Source organism: Mus caroli, chromosome 8 (assembly GCF_900094665.2).
Source record: "Mus caroli chromosome 8, CAROLI_EIJ_v1.1, whole genome shotgun sequence".
Classification (NCBI taxonomy): domain Eukaryota; kingdom Metazoa; phylum Chordata; class Mammalia; order Rodentia; family Muridae; genus Mus; species Mus caroli.
Genome location: NC_034577.1, coordinates 114,811,801 through 114,826,595, shown reverse-complemented (window position 1 = coordinate 114,826,595; position 14,795 = coordinate 114,811,801). Strand labels below are relative to the sequence as shown.

Below are 14,795 nucleotides of genomic sequence, written 5' to 3'. Positions count from 1 at the left end.
TCTCCTTCTCCCTTTCTGTCTCTGTCTCTCTGTGTCTCTGCTTCTGTCTCTGTCTCTGTATCTGTCTGTCTCTCTGTCTGTCTGTCTGTCTGTCACATACACACACACACACACACAGCACTATCCTTTACTTCTTTTCAGTTTTACTTTGTGATTGCCGAGTAGGGGTGATATGGTGTACAATCTCCCCTCACACATAATTCGTGGGAAGAAACCCAAAGAGTGAGAAGCCAGCACCAGGTGCTGCCCAAGAGCTTCGGAGCAGTACAGACATCCCATGGAGCCTCTGTGGAGTTCTGTGGGCAGAGAGGTCTGTGGGGTGTGGGTGTGGGTGCAAAAGAGAGGCTCCCAAATGGCTACCTCTGAAACTAGATCCCGTGGCCATACAGGCCTCATAGCCAAAGGGAATATGAGGCCTATGGAATAGAAGCTGCCCTCAGCCAACCACTGGGTGATAAGCACCCAGAACTACCTGCAGCGGACCCAGGGCCTTGATGAGAAGAGTCCTGAGTGGCAAAGAATGCAATAGAAATGTCAGTGTTAGCTGCCTTCCTCCAGAAATCTCATCTGACTGAGGCTCCCGAGACAAGTGCTGAGCCACAGGAGTCAGACAAGGGACCTTCCAGCTACAGATGGACTCTTTTTGTAAAGCCAAATGGCTGTTGAACTTTGGGGAAAGTCACATGATAGTGAGGAAAGCAACTGTCTATCTAAATTAGTTAATTGCTGTTCAAAAATGGATGTTATTACCCTCAAATTGTACTACCCATGAAACAACTGACTAATTATACAATCTCTTGCCTTCTCAACTCTTACCCTCAACTACTCTTGCTTTGTTCTGCTATTTCTCTAGACTATGTATTTCCTTCTGATAATTCTACTCCACTCTAAATCTTCACCACTAATGATACAGTCACATTAGTGACTCCCCCCCCCCCAATTTTTTTCTAATAAAAAAAAGAGGAAGAATTGTGGGGAATTGCAGGCTGGTATCCAGTTGAGCTGAGGTCTGAACCCCGATGGTCATAATTCACCTTTATGACACGGTAGGCGTTCCCTCATGCTCCTGGAACTCCAGCCCCTGCCTAAGGTACCACCTCCCACAGCCCCCACAAGAGAAGCATGGTCAGTAGTCACATAAGCAGTGGCCCAAGCTTCTGACCTTCAGGCTAAATTCCTCCCCAGTTACCTAGCAACAGTGAAGCCCATAAAAAGGGGTGCTCAGTTCCCACCTCACTCTCTTACTCTCTCTCACTCCTTTGTCCTCTCACTTCTCTCTCCTCTTCCCTTTCTCTTTGTCTTCTTTTCCTCTCCTCTTCTCTCCCTCTTTCTCTTTCTTTCTCTCTAGTTTTCTCTCTCTCTTTTCTACCTTCTCTCTTTCTCCTGCATTTCTATAATAAAGCTCATAAACCATAAAAAAAATTAAAATAAAAAAAGAAATGTCAGTGTTTTGTGGTTCCACATAAAAATGGTATGGATGGTGGGGTGGTTTGAATAGGTTTGGCCCCCATCAACTCATGTGTTTGCTTGGGTGATAGGGAGTGGCACTGTTAGGAGGCATAGCCTTGGTGGAGTAGGTTTGGCCTTGTTGGAGTGGGTGTGGCCTTGTTGGAGTGGGTGTGGCCTTGTTGGAGTGGGTGTGGCCTTGTTGGAGGAAGTATATGTTACGGTAGGGGTGGCCTTTGAGGTTTAAGATGTTCAATCTATGCCCAATGTGATTCACTGTCTCCAGCTGCCTGTGGATCAAGATGTAGATCTGTCAGCTCCTTCTCCAGCGCCATGCCTGCCTGCATGCTGCCATGCTTCTCACCATGATGATAATGGACTAAAGACATAAGCCAGCCCCAATTAAATGTTTTCCTTGATAGGAGTTGCTGTAGTTGTGGTGTCTCTGCACAGCAGTAACTAAGACAGCTGGCCATCACTCGCTTCAAAGGTGCAGGAAAACAAAAGCTGTGAGCCACGGGATGCAGGTGACTCCAGAAGCGACAGAAAGAAACAGGTTCCCTAGGCTTACTGACTCGACACTACTGAGCTCCAGTGAGGTTCTATCAAACAACTATCCTCTGAAACCAGAGGGTAGTAAGACTCTTGTTGTTTAAATGCCTGAGTTTGCAGTGTGTTTGTTACAGCAGCAGCAGGAAACTCATATAATGAGTTTAAAGTTTAAAGTACTGCATGACATCCCATACAACTGGTCAGACGTGGACTTCAAAGCTCGCCCTTCTTCTTAGAGATGAATGTCAGGCAAATCACATGTCTCCCTCATATGCAGATTAGGCCTTCTTGTTGGGGCTGCACACTGTTTCCCAGACAATAGAAAGCTGAGGTCAGAGAATCATGGAAATGTGAAGGATCATGGGAATGTGAAGGATCATGGGAATGTGAGACCACGCTCAACCCCAACTGCAGCCTCTTGTAGAACAGGGGTGAAGAGATGGCTGGGTCAAGGGCTGCAGCACAGGCTGTGACGCCATGCAGTGGCTGCTGACTGACTCCCACACTGTTCTGGGGCCCAGAACTCAGACTGGGCACCTTTAGTTTCTGCCAGATGACTGGGAGCTTTCCAGAGGGGGTGGCCTGTTCCACAGGTGCCACAGGCCAGCAGGAACAAACAGACTCACAGAGATACTTACACAATGCTCGGACTTTATAAAAAGTAATTGGAAGCTAAAATGTGTAGCATCTTTCACTTTAAAAAAAAAAAGGCAAACCCTAAAGTGTACACCCACGAAAATGGAATCTGCCCCAGTTTATGGTCTACGAGCATGATAAGACCATGAGGCAACCTGGGGAAGGAGGGTTTATTTGGTTTATGTTTCTGGGTTACACACAGTCCATCACTGAGGGAAGTCAGGGCAGGAACTGAAAGCAGAGACCATAGAAAGTGCTGTCCGGGTGTTTTGCATTGCCCAACCTTTTCCAGGTCATAAATCTCAGGACGCTGCTCTGACATCTACCCCAGGAATAGATACACCATCAGTATGTTCCAGGAGGCAAGGGAGGGATCCAGGTCACTCTGGGCTGCAGTCTACCACTCTGAGGTTGATGCAGAACCTACCATTGACTGTGAAGGTAGCCTACCATTGACTCTCTGGCCACAGGTGGAATGGGAGGTAGTTTGATTGCTCTCTGCCCAGCCTTCCCAACTATCATGGTGGAATGTCTAGTTGGCACTCGCAGAAGCTGCAGCCTGGTTGCCACACCATAGGCAAAGCTTTAACTGTTACCAGATAACTATAAAAGCCAATGTGTTTTTAAAAGACTTTATTTTTAGTTACATGTATGCATGTGCATCTGTGTATGGTATGCACACATAAGTGCAGGTGTTTGCCCCTGCAGCTGGAGTTGCAGGTGTGTAAGCCATTTGACATGGGTGCTGGGAGCCCAACTCGGGACCTGTGGAAGAGCAAGATGCTCTTAACCACTGAGCCATCTTTGTAGCCCAATGACATTTAATCTTAATTTCCCCTTTGGTGCCAAAATTAGTGAATGACTTTCTGTGTTTCCAGGGGATGTTAATTAAAGGAAAGACCCACCCTGAATATGGGCCTTACTCGTCCATAGGCGAGGGGGAGGGGTCAGGGTCGGTGGTCGGGGAGTGGGGCCCAGCTGTAATGAACGGAATAAGGTGACTATTGACATGTATGGTCCCACTTTGCTTTCTGGCCACCACAAGGTGAGTGGCTGTTGCTCCAGGGTTCTCCACCTCAACATCCTGGGCCTCACATCAGACCCAGGTTAGCTAACAACAGGTTGTGACTTCTGAAGCTATGATCTAAGAGAAATCCTTCAAGTTGTTTATGCTGGGTATCGTGTCCCAAGCAGGGTGACGTCTGTCACTCAGAATCAGGTCACTTCCCTAAAGTCACCCCTAGAGCTACACCCTCATTAAGAGAGATGAACTTGCAGAATCAGAAAGCATGTAGTGTTCTTGGCACCCTAGGGTTACAGGCACCTAGGGCTTCAGGTGCATGGCTGCAGGGTGACAGGGTCTTGGCTCCTGTTTCTCTTCCTTGGTGGCTTATAGATAAATCCCCACCACTTGCATCCCCCAAGGACTCATCTGTAGAAAGAAAGGTCAAGTGGTCACACATGAAGCTCTCAGGCCCTCAGGTCTCCCTCAACACTGTACACCCCTGGAGTCTGCACTCTGTAACCTGGCCTTCCCAAAATATGCAGAGGAAAGCCGGGTATGGTGGCAAATGCCTTTAATCCCAGCACTCGGGCGGCAGACGCAGTCAGATCTCTGTGAGTTTGAGGCCAGCCTGGTCTACAAAGCAAGTTCCAAGACAGCCAGGGAGGTTATACAGAGAAACCCTATCTGGAAAACAAAACAAACAAACAAACAAACCAAGAAATGCAGAGGGTGCCAACCATCAGACCAAGCCCAGAGCCCACAGCCATACTGAGTAGGTGTGATACTAGGTACTTTCCCTGAACACAGGGACACTTCCGAACCTGTCCAGGCCAAGGCATATCTGAGCTTCTATCCTTTCAGTAGAATAAGCAAGAGCAGCTCTGTCCACAGGTCAGAATTTATTTCATAGTAACTCATTTGTAACATTTTTCAAGTACAAGATCCTGTCCAACATCTTTGACATGGGAATAGAGAAGAGCACAGGTTGGTAAGGCACCTGCAGAGGAGCCAGCAAGTGAGCAAGGCTCCTCTTTTGGCTTGAGACTTCTGGGTAGCTGCTCACGTGTCTGTCGAGCAGAAAACGGAGTTGTCGGAAGTTTGCTTGCACGCATGCTTGAGGTGACGGTTTTGGAGCCTGCTACCGTGTGTTTTGCAGGTACTTCGGCCCACACTGAGTCAGGCTGAAGAGCCACCTCTCCACACAGCTCACAGGATCCTCCCCAGACACCAAGCTGAACATTCCAGCCATTTCTCAGCTTTGATGAGAACCTGACTTGACATCCCACCCAGGCACACGCGTTTAGAATTCTCAGCCCAAACCTCTATTTTCGAAAAGTAAAAAATGCAGGAAAACCTCCAGTACAGTCAGACATTAGGACTCCATAGGATACAGGGACATTGAAAACTTGCAGGGCAGCGTCAACCCACTAGATTTGTGACATAAATAGTCCAGGGGTACGCATCCCAGAAAAGTGTTCAGAACTTGATCATACAGCGTCCTTTATGTCACTTCCGGGTGGCTCAGACACAGGGTGTGAGGTCCAACAGCCCTGGCACCAGACTTCAAGTTTGTGTTCTCAATGCTCATTTCCTTGGTCTCAACTACATTGGCTTTATTATAACATTTAAAATTAAATAATTCACTCTTTCCCACCCACCCTCTGTACCCAGGGCAGGCAAAGCCCCACTTGTCGGCTGGCTTTCCAGACAGCCATGCACAATAGGATAAGCTGAATCACTAGGTCAGTTACAAGCGTCTCCATAAGCGAAACAATGTTACCACTCAGGCCACAAGGAAACACCTCAGGAGACTATGGCTAATAGCATTCACAAACAGTTCACATACTCTAGTGGTTCAGCAATTAGTCTTTTAATAATGATGTAAGAACGTCTTCAGTCCCATTTACCAGCAGGAAGAAGCCTTTGACCTGAAATATGGCCTGTTCTTTTACTTGTTTTTTTTTTTTTTCTACAGAAAAAATGTAAGATTGATTTTTTTTTTTAAATAGCAAGAAAAAATTCACAGACAGAAAATTTTGTTACCAGGTGGCCAAAAAGAGGTTCCTTGCCCACAGCAAACTGATAGCTATGATTCACTGTCTGGTTCCTATGGCGTCTTGGAAGTACCTACAACCCTGTGAAAGAGCTTGCCTGACACAGGGCTGTCTCAGAACAGTCGGTCATAAGACCCTCACCTTAAAGGACAAGTGCCACAAACATGACCTGCAGCGAGAAGCCGCTGGTGGGTAAGGCCTTGCACATACCTGTCCCCTAAGACAGTGCCTCCCTAGTCACTGGACCCTGAAGGCACTGGGGTTCAAAGTATGTTCATCCCACATTTTATGACCTGAAAAAAAATTAGTATAAATTAAGATCCTACAAAATGATGTCTGTTCAAAGAAATGTCAAGAAGAGGAAGGTGTGGCGCCCTGACACTTGCAACCATGCTTGGGGGGGTGGGGGTGGGGGTGGGGGTGTGGTCTCAGGGTTCCATCAGCAAACCAGCCAGTGTGTGTGTGTGTGTGTGTGTGTGTGTGTGTGTGTGTGTACAGGCAGGCATTTTGGTGGACTTAAGGAAAAAGTGTGTGTCCCACAGCCATCAACTATGGCCTCTCAAGGTGGCCCAACTCCTTGCAAACGGGACGATATGAGCCCAGCACACTTAAAGCCCCCAGACAAGCACCTCCTCCCGCTTTCAACAGCAGGGCACAGACGCCCTGCAGAAGCCAGTCCTGCAAGCTAAGAGCCCTCTCTGGTCTCACCATGAGTCGCTCCCTGAAGAAAATGTCAGATGTGCACCCAGCACTCGCCCTCTAAGAGGCATCTCCACCATTTTCATAGCAATATAACTGGTCACGTGATTTAAAAAAACCAAACCAAAACTGTAACAAGCAAGTGTACTGTTCGCCAACACTATGCCAGTAGGCTGTGGGATGTTTGGTTGTTTTAAAATCCTAAGAGAATCTGAGTAAACAGAAGGGATGGGCACGAGGTTTCGTAAGCAGAAGGCCCTCGCTGTTTTCAGATCTTTGCCCTTACAAAACCGGGGGTGGCTCGTGTGGTTTCAAAGCTCACGCTTACTCTCACCAAGTCTGGTGCACAGGTGCCCTGCACTGACCCCTCAGTAGCCCTTAATCAGGAGAAGGTCCCATTCATTCTCCTTTGTCCTGTACAACACAGCAGAACTTCATGCTGACACCCCGCGTTGAAGAGCCCTTTTCATATGGAATATAAATTAATCCAGAGGTCTACAGCTCCAAGTTTCCAGACGTACAGAAAAAAAAAATGTAACTTTCAATTTTTTAAAAAACATATTTTGCATATGAATCTCAGCCCTAAGCTCCCTCGCACAGGAAGTTAAGGGCAGAAGAGGGTGCTTTGAGGACTCATCCTATGACAGCCTCGTCCGTAAAGAGCTGTTGCAGCTTAAACACCTGCTATTTGCGAGAGTCAGGCCAGGCAGCAGTACTTCCTCCACCAAGACTTGGACAGGTCCCGCACCTTATCCGGGGTCCTGCTTTTAGACTTCTTTGGCTGTAGCTGGGAGTCTGAGTGCTGGATACCAGCAACAATGGCGGCGTCGAAAACCTCTTTGAGGTTTTTCTGAGTCAACGCTGAGCACTCGATGTAGGAGACAGCTTTGACTTCCTCCGCGCACAGCTTCGCCGCCTCTTCAGGCACCGGCTTCTCTTTGCACTTGTCCAGTTCTATGAGCACTTTGACATCCTCTCTGAGGTCCGACTGTGTCCCGACCAGGATGATGGGGGCCTTTGGGCAGTGACGTCGAATCTCCGGAACCCACTTCTCGCCCACGTTCTGGAAGGATGTGGGGCTCACCACGCTGAAGCACAGCAGGAAGATGTCTGTGTTGGTGTAGCAGAGGGGCCTCAGCTTGTCAAACTCATCCTGAAACCAAGCAAGATGCCATTACCCTTGTTAGCTCTTTCCACCTTAGGAAGCAACCTTTAGGGCCAGGATAGTCACAGAAAACCTATGTTTTTATAAAGAGGAGCCAGTGACTCAGACCTGCCCTTGTGACACAGGTACAGCCTCTATAAGCTTTGAAGGACCGCACTGCCTTAACACTCCAACGGTGCTCTTGGTGACTATGGCTACCATGCCAGACGCTATGGAAGGCACTCAAGGCAGATGAGACCTTGCTTTTTCTGGCCTTCAGCCCATAGTGACTCTCTGGTACTTGACTATTCTGAAAGTCAGTACTCATCCACGTGGATAGCCAAGGCTTGACCTCCTTAAACTCTGTTCTATCACCAGAACTCCCTTCTGAGATCCAACCCTGCTCTGCCCAACCACAACTGTGAAGGATGTGGAGTCCTCCCACCAGCCCCAGCACACAGGACAGAATCATGTTCCTCAGAAACAAGGAAGATTTCGCCAAGTGAGATCAGGGACCCGTTAGATGGCTAGCAGGAACCATTTGAAGACCTGGTACCCTCCCTCGCTGTCACCTAGACAAGAGCTAATCCATTCTTGTCCTATCCATGTCTTCTCTTTATTCCCTTCCTTCCTTTTCTTCCTTCTCGCAGCTCTGCAAATGGCTAAGTAAGCTTCCACCCTGTGTTTCAGACACACAATATAACTGCAGAACGTGTACAACTGTCCCATGGTACCAAGACCCGGAGCAGGCAAGTGAGCACGGATATCCTGTAGTCTACCAACAGACTCTCCAAACTCCACACACAACAGGCATGAGCCAGCATCCTCGTCAGCATCTCCTCCTGTCAAGCATCTTATAGATCCCGGAGGCACCATTTCCAGCTCACAGGAAACTCCAGCTCAGCCTCACCCCAGAAAAGCCTTCCCATCGGCTCACCCTTATCTGAAACGTGTCTGTGTGTGCTGAAATCCTCCAGCATCCAACACTGATGGCTTCCCAAGACAGGAAAACATCAAATGTGTTCAATGTTTTCCATTACTCAGTTGGCAGGCACTGATTACCTACAGTCCTATTTACAGGCACAGTGTTCTTTAACTATGGCTGCCTTAGTTGGGGTTTCTATTGCTCTGATAAACACCAGGAACAAAAACAATACAGGGAGGAAAGGGATTATTTGATTTTCCATCCTACAGAGCACCATCCAGGGAAGTCCAGCCAGGAAATGGCAGCGGGAACTGAGGCAGAGGCCATGGAAGGGTACTGCTTACTGGCTCGCTTATATCTTGTTTTCTTATATCAGCCAGGACCGTGAGCCCAGGTGTGGAAGGAACCTCCCACAGGGAGCTGGGCCCTTCCACATCAATCACTAATAAGTACGTGAACCACAAGCTTGCCACAGGCCAATCATATATTGGCCAAGGCAACCATTTAAAGAAAACAAAAGCCATTAGATTTTCCTTATGGTTTCAGAGGACTTAGCTAGAGTCCATGATGCCAGAGCAAAGGCACAGTGGCATGTGACAGCTGAAATCTCACAACTTGATCTACAATACGGAGGCAGAGAGGGCACACTAAGAATGGCATCAGTCTCTTGAAACCTCCAAGTGGCTCCCATGACAGACCTCCTCTAGCAAGGCCCACTTTCTAATCCTTCCCAAACAGTTCCATCAATGGGGGCCAATTATTCAGACAAATGTGCACGTAAGGGGGTGGGGGGGGAGCATTCTCATTCAAAGCACTACAGAGCATTTTCCTCAGTTGAGGCTTCCTCTTCCCACTCGACTCTAGTCTGTATCAAGTTGACACAACACCCAGCCAGCACTGGCTGTTTTCTTGGCTTAAAGGAACCAACATCAGGCTTATTTGCTAATCAGCGCTTTTTTGTCTGAGGGTTTGCTTCCACTGTGGGTCAATAACCCATTGGCAACATGAGTTGAGAATTACAGAGCTCACAGGAGAGAACCCAGCAGCCCTGAGAGTCTCTGCCTCCGATGAGGTCCCAACATGTGAAGGCTGAGAAAATGATTCAGGTCCTTATTGCCAACTCTGTGATGAAAGAACAAACGTAGAAACGTAACCAGGCAATTGGGCCAGCTCAGGGGACTTTCCCATGAGTCGCCTTTTCTTTACTGAGCCTTGAGCAAGGAACATAGGCCTGACCAGGCTCTGGCCATGCTGGGGATGGGACACACTGCTTCCCAAACTGCTGAGATCTGGCTAAGGAGTTAGACACGCAGCGATAGCCCCCTGTGCAGTGTGAACCAGACACCTTAGCGCTGTGATGCGGTGATGATGCAGACGCCCTTAAGGCAGGAGTTCCAAGGCCAAGTCAACATGTCTGCCAGGCCTTCAGTGTGAACTCCAGAGAGAATGTTAAGGGCAGGACAGACACACAGACAGATAGGATGGCAGGTTCCTTCTAGTAAAGGTTGTGCCCGGTTTCCTCCTCCTTTTAGCATGAAGATTTTTTTCAAGTATATCATGGATCAAAATTCATCATGAGATGAATTTTTGGCTCCTGGTGAAAAGTGAAACAAACCACCCTTCTTCCTTTAGCAACTCCATCTGCTCCAGGCCAGCTATGGTTCCCACAGCCTCCTATCCATCTCGGCTCTGTTGGCACACGAGACCATGAGTCCAAAGTTAAACGTTCACCGCCCTGACGGAGAAACTCAAAGGCAGCAGAAGTGAATTCTGGGTATGTTTGTCTCAGCACAGCTACTGCTGGGGTTCTGGCTCATAGGAGAGCCAGGGATAGCCACCCACACTCACGCCCCATGACCTGGCTAACCTGCATTCTCCTTCCTTCTCCTGACCAGAGGAGGAAGGTATCCCTTTGTCAACACGGAGGTGTCATGTCAGCTCTCTCAACAGGTGGGCTGAGGAGCAGCAGCAGCAAAGGTTGAATAGCTCTGGTCCACTCTGCTCCAGTCAAAACAAGCGCTTGCGTATCCGTCCCCTCTCAAATCCACAGCCTCTTTTTCTTTAATGACTGTTGCATGTGTGTGTGTGTATGTGTGTGTGTATGTATGAATAAATATGTAAATAAGTTTGCAACCTACTGATCCACTTGATATTTCTTTTAGACAGGTTCTCACTGTAGAGTGAGGTCCAGGATAGCCTTGAACTCCCTGCAGCCCCGGCAGACCTGACGCTTGTGATCCTCTTGCCCCTGTGTCCCAAACACTGCAATTACAGGCCAGAGCCACTGCTCTCAGCTTACTCCCCAGCTCTTTGGAGACTATATGAAGGGAACATCGAACTCCTGTTTAGAAATACGAGTTTTCCAACGTATCGATCCCCTCTCAAGCACCCACAGCCAAGGCTTTTCTCTGTACTGGGCTGTTCTCCTTGAGCTCAGAACTGGTCTCCGGACCCCAGGTCTGCAGCAGGCAAGCCCACAGCTGTCCACAGGCTGATGGCTCACACATCCTGATTCATGAACTAAAACCACATGGAACCCTGAGATGTACCAGACTCCAACCCAGGACTCATCTTCCGAGGGAAGTTCACCTCCTCAGAAGCCAAGTAGAGACATCTGAGGGGTGGCAGAGTGATTCCTGAGCCAGCATCCTAGCAGCTCCTTACTGGAGTCCATGATGACTGTGCCTTGAGGCTCTTTGGTCTCTCTGTGATCCTTGGGGTGCCTACAGCAACTACAGACTTCTGTCTGTGTTCTACAGATGGGAAAGCCCAGCCTCTTCCATCTATATAAAACAATGCAGAGGACATCATGCAAAAAGAGAAAGACCCAAGACTGTTTCTTTGATGTTTTCCTTTGCTGGCATGTTTTTTAAGAGACAGGGTCTCATAGACCCGGTTGGTCTCAAATGCCCCCCCGGTAGATCAATGACTTTGAGCTTCCTCTCACAAGTGTTGAGATGATGGTGTGCGCCACCTTGCCTGCCTGGCATGTCTGTCTTTTTTTTTTTTTTTTTTTTGGTTTTTCAAGACAGGGTTTCTCTGTGTAGCCCTGGCTGTCCTGGAACTCACTCTGTAGACCAGGCTAGCCTCGAACTCAGAAACCTGCCTGCCTCTGCCTCCCGAGTGCTGGGATTAAAGGCGTGTGCCACCACTGCCCAGATTGTGTTTTATGCCTAGACTGTCCTTGAACTCACCACACAGCTCAGGTTGCCTTTGAACTTGCGGCTGGCCTTCTGGTGGAGGAGCTTCCTGAGAGCTGGAGTCACAGGCACGAACCTGTGTGTCTAGATTTTGGTGTTCCCTTCCCACACAGTGATATACTAATGGTCGTTGGCTTTCCCCCACTCATAGCAAAGGTGCCGAACAGCTTTCCCAGCAGGATGGCAACTCCATTGCTGCACTTATCACTAGGCTGGCAGTCCATTAAGACAGCCTTGTCTTCTGTCTCCTCAAGGTCTCAGGAATAAGCCAGTCCCGAGTCCCAATTTTGCTGTCTTACAGTGATGAGTTAGCTAAAGGCCCTGGCTTGGATGAGATCTGGGGACACAGGAAGGCCAACTTCTTCCTTAGCGAGGACAGCCAGGGAAGCAAAGGGGTTACTTATCCCCACTGTACCCTGTCAGCTCCAGACACTGGGAAAGCAGAGTTTGCTGTCACCTGGGTACCTGAGAACTTAGAACCTCAGTGGCTAGAACAGCTTCTAGGGCAGCTTCAACCCTTCTGGGGGGCACTCAGGGGGTCCTACACCTATGCCTCCTGCCTGGCTTCCTTTTCTAGTGTTTTGCCCTCGAGACAAGAATGACCAAACAGAGTAGCCCTGCCTTTCCCTGCTCCATTTACGGTGACTCTGATCACTGCTCTAGAACAGGGGAAGACATTTGTTAACATAAGCTACTGGGTTTTGTTTCTTTTTTTTCCTTGAACAAGCGTTTAAGTCTCAGGTTCATTATTAGCCTTGAATCAATGGATTATAGGATATGAGGGGCTTCCTCTGAGAAATGCTTACAAACCATTCCTGTGGTTTTTCTTTTGTAGCCTAAGCTAGGCCATGAGAGGTACCCGAAAGTCCTGTGAAGATAAGAGGCAGTTTCCGCAGTGATGGCTGCCTCCTCGGCTCCTTCCCAGAACAGGCCGACCCTGTTTCACTGGCCCTAAGGTGTCCTTCTTGGCCTCCTCCCACTGCCCTCAAAGGAGATGAAGCAGGGGTGGGCCTACTTTGCCGAGTTTCACAATGACCCAGTTACTAAGGGAATCATTTGGAAACTGCAAAGGTTGTTTGGAAACCTTTAAAAGGCTGTTTCCTTTCCCAGTGCCCGAGCTGTGTAACTTGATACCGACCTGTCCTGCAGTGTCACAGAGCTGGAGTCTCACAGGCCGCCCATCTACTGACACCACGGCTTGGGAGAAATAAAAAAAAAAAAGAGCAAGATGATTATCAGGGCATCTTTTACCCTCTCAGCAGATTGGCAGTTCCTGCTCTGGGTTCTCTTAGTGAACTAAGGACTTGGCTACACCCAGAAACCCATGGAAGTGTACAAATGTTCCAAGGTGGGGGGCTCCCTCCACCACAGAGCATGAAGCAGCAAAGCCCTGACCTCTGGAAGGTGCCCCGGAAGGCTTGTTTTCCTTTCAAGCCTGGAAGATTAATTTTCCTGTCACCCTTGTTTCAAAGAGCCTAGAAACAACACAAGGTGGGAAACAACTCCGCACTTTTAAATCAGTGGACAACCTCATAGATAATCCTGTTTTCTCTTGGGAAAAGATCTCCCTGCTTCAGGGTTTATCATAAAACTCCAGCAGTTTTGAGAACTTGTGCAAACACAGGCAGCCTATCACCCGTGCATGATCGCGTGCGTGGAAATGGGCACTTCTCTGTCAGTTCAAAAAGAGGATTAAGAAAAGCTGGCAGAGAGAAGCCACACAGATTTTTTCCCCAGGGTCCAGAGATGGGGTGAGAGCAAGGACCCCCCCATCCAGTAAAGACACGGAGGTTTCAGCTTATATTAGGCAATTTGTCTCCTTCTGATAGCCTTTCTGGTTGTTTATAAATGTTTATGCTAGGGAGCGGTGGAGGGGGCACCATGCACTTCTGTTTTATCCATAGGGTCTCTGAAATTAACTGGCCACAGAGACTGGAGGTCGGAGGGAAATTTTTTAGGAGGAAGATTTTTTTCACACTAGCTTAATGTGATTTTTTTTTCTTAACTTTTTCTTAAAATCCAAAAAGACTTTTTAAAAAATCAAGAGAAATGATTGCTTTACTTTTGTTATCTTTGTGTGATCCACGAGCCCACCCACCCTTGAGAACTTGCAGTAACTAAACGCCAAGCTGGAAGGACTGGGCCAACCGTCAGAAACCGAGACAGCGCAGGCGGGGCGCAGGCCAGGCAGGCGCTGGGCTCAGAAGAAAGGAACGTTCTCGCAAGCCCCAGCCCTCCCTGGTGCGCCTGGCCGGCTCACACACGGGAGCAATCCCGGTTGCTCCAGGCGGAGATCCGCTGGAAGTGAGCCGCCCGGGAGGGCGCAGGTGGGAAGGGCACCTGAGCTGCAGCTCGCGCCGGAGTCCCCGAGCCAGATCGGTCGGACACCCCGCTGCCACCCCGCCGAGCCGCTGCCCGGAGACTCGCGCCGCCCCGCGCCTCCCAGCCCGAGGCCGCGCCCCGCCCGGCGCTCACCCGAGAAGTTGTCGAAGGCCGTGGGGATGTACTCAGTGGGGTAGCCGTTAGTGGTGTAGCTGACCACCAGGCTGGTCTTGCCCACCGCGCCGTCGCCGACCAGCACGCACTTGACGCCGCGTCCCTCGGCGCCGCCCGCGCGCCCCCGACCCCCGGACACCCCGGGCCCGCGCGCCCCGCGCCCACCGCGCTCTCGGCGAGGCGGTACCGGCGGCGCCGCCGGCGGCTCGCAGCGGGCGGGCAGCGCCGGCCGGCCTTGCTGCGGGGCCATCGCGGGGCGGCGGCCGCGAGACCAGCTGCCACCGGCGGACAAAGGCGGCGCACGGTCCGCACTCGGCTGGGCGACTGTGCCCGCGCGGCCGCGATGTGGCCGAGCCTGCTCCGCCGGGCTTCCCTGCGACACCGGCGGGCGGGGAAAGAGGCGGGTCCGGCGGCGCCTTCTTCTATCCGAGACCACAGCGCCCCCGTCTGCGCGCCGCTCTGGTGAACTACGCCGGCGCCTCAAAACGGTGCGGCTGGACGAGCTGGCTCCACCACGCCAACCCACGCGGACCCCGAGCTACCCCTGGCCCCTGCTGTGGGCTTCTCATCCCCCCACCCCCCTTTCCCGGCTCCTTCCCAAGCTTCCTTTCCTCCTCTTGCTCTCCGGTTCCTCCTG

The 14,795-nt window shown here is 50.1% G+C and overlaps 1 protein-coding gene across 1 annotated transcript; it reads right to left on the bottom strand.

Moving 5' to 3' along the window:
* Nucleotides 1-4,524: 4,524 nt before the first annotated feature.
* On the bottom strand, nucleotides 4,525-14,507 carry Rhou (ras homolog family member U). Its single transcript, XM_021170597.2, has 3 exons — nucleotides 14,138-14,507; nucleotides 12,801-12,859; nucleotides 4,525-7,546 (listed from the first exon to the last, which is right to left on the bottom strand). Exons 1-3 carry the CDS (start codon nucleotides 14,406-14,408, stop codon nucleotides 7,091-7,093), a joined length of 786 nt encoding a protein of 261 aa, XP_021026256.1. The 5' UTR covers nucleotides 14,409-14,507; the 3' UTR covers nucleotides 4,525-7,090.
* Between the last annotated feature and the right edge of the window lie 288 nt (nucleotides 14,508-14,795).

Coding starts and splice junctions, on each gene's coding strand:
- Rhou (XM_021170597.2), bottom strand. CDS start 14,408: ATGGCCCCGCAGCAAGGCCGGCCGGCGCTGCCCGCCCGCTGCGAGCCG. Junction 12,860..14,137: donor GGCCTTCGACAACTTCTCGG/GTGAGCGCCGGG, acceptor ATTTCTCCCAAG/CCGTGGTGTCAGTAGATGGG. Junction 7,547..12,800: donor TCTGTGACACTGCAGGACAG/GTCGGTATCAAG, acceptor GCTTGGTTTCAG/GATGAGTTTGACAAGCTGAG.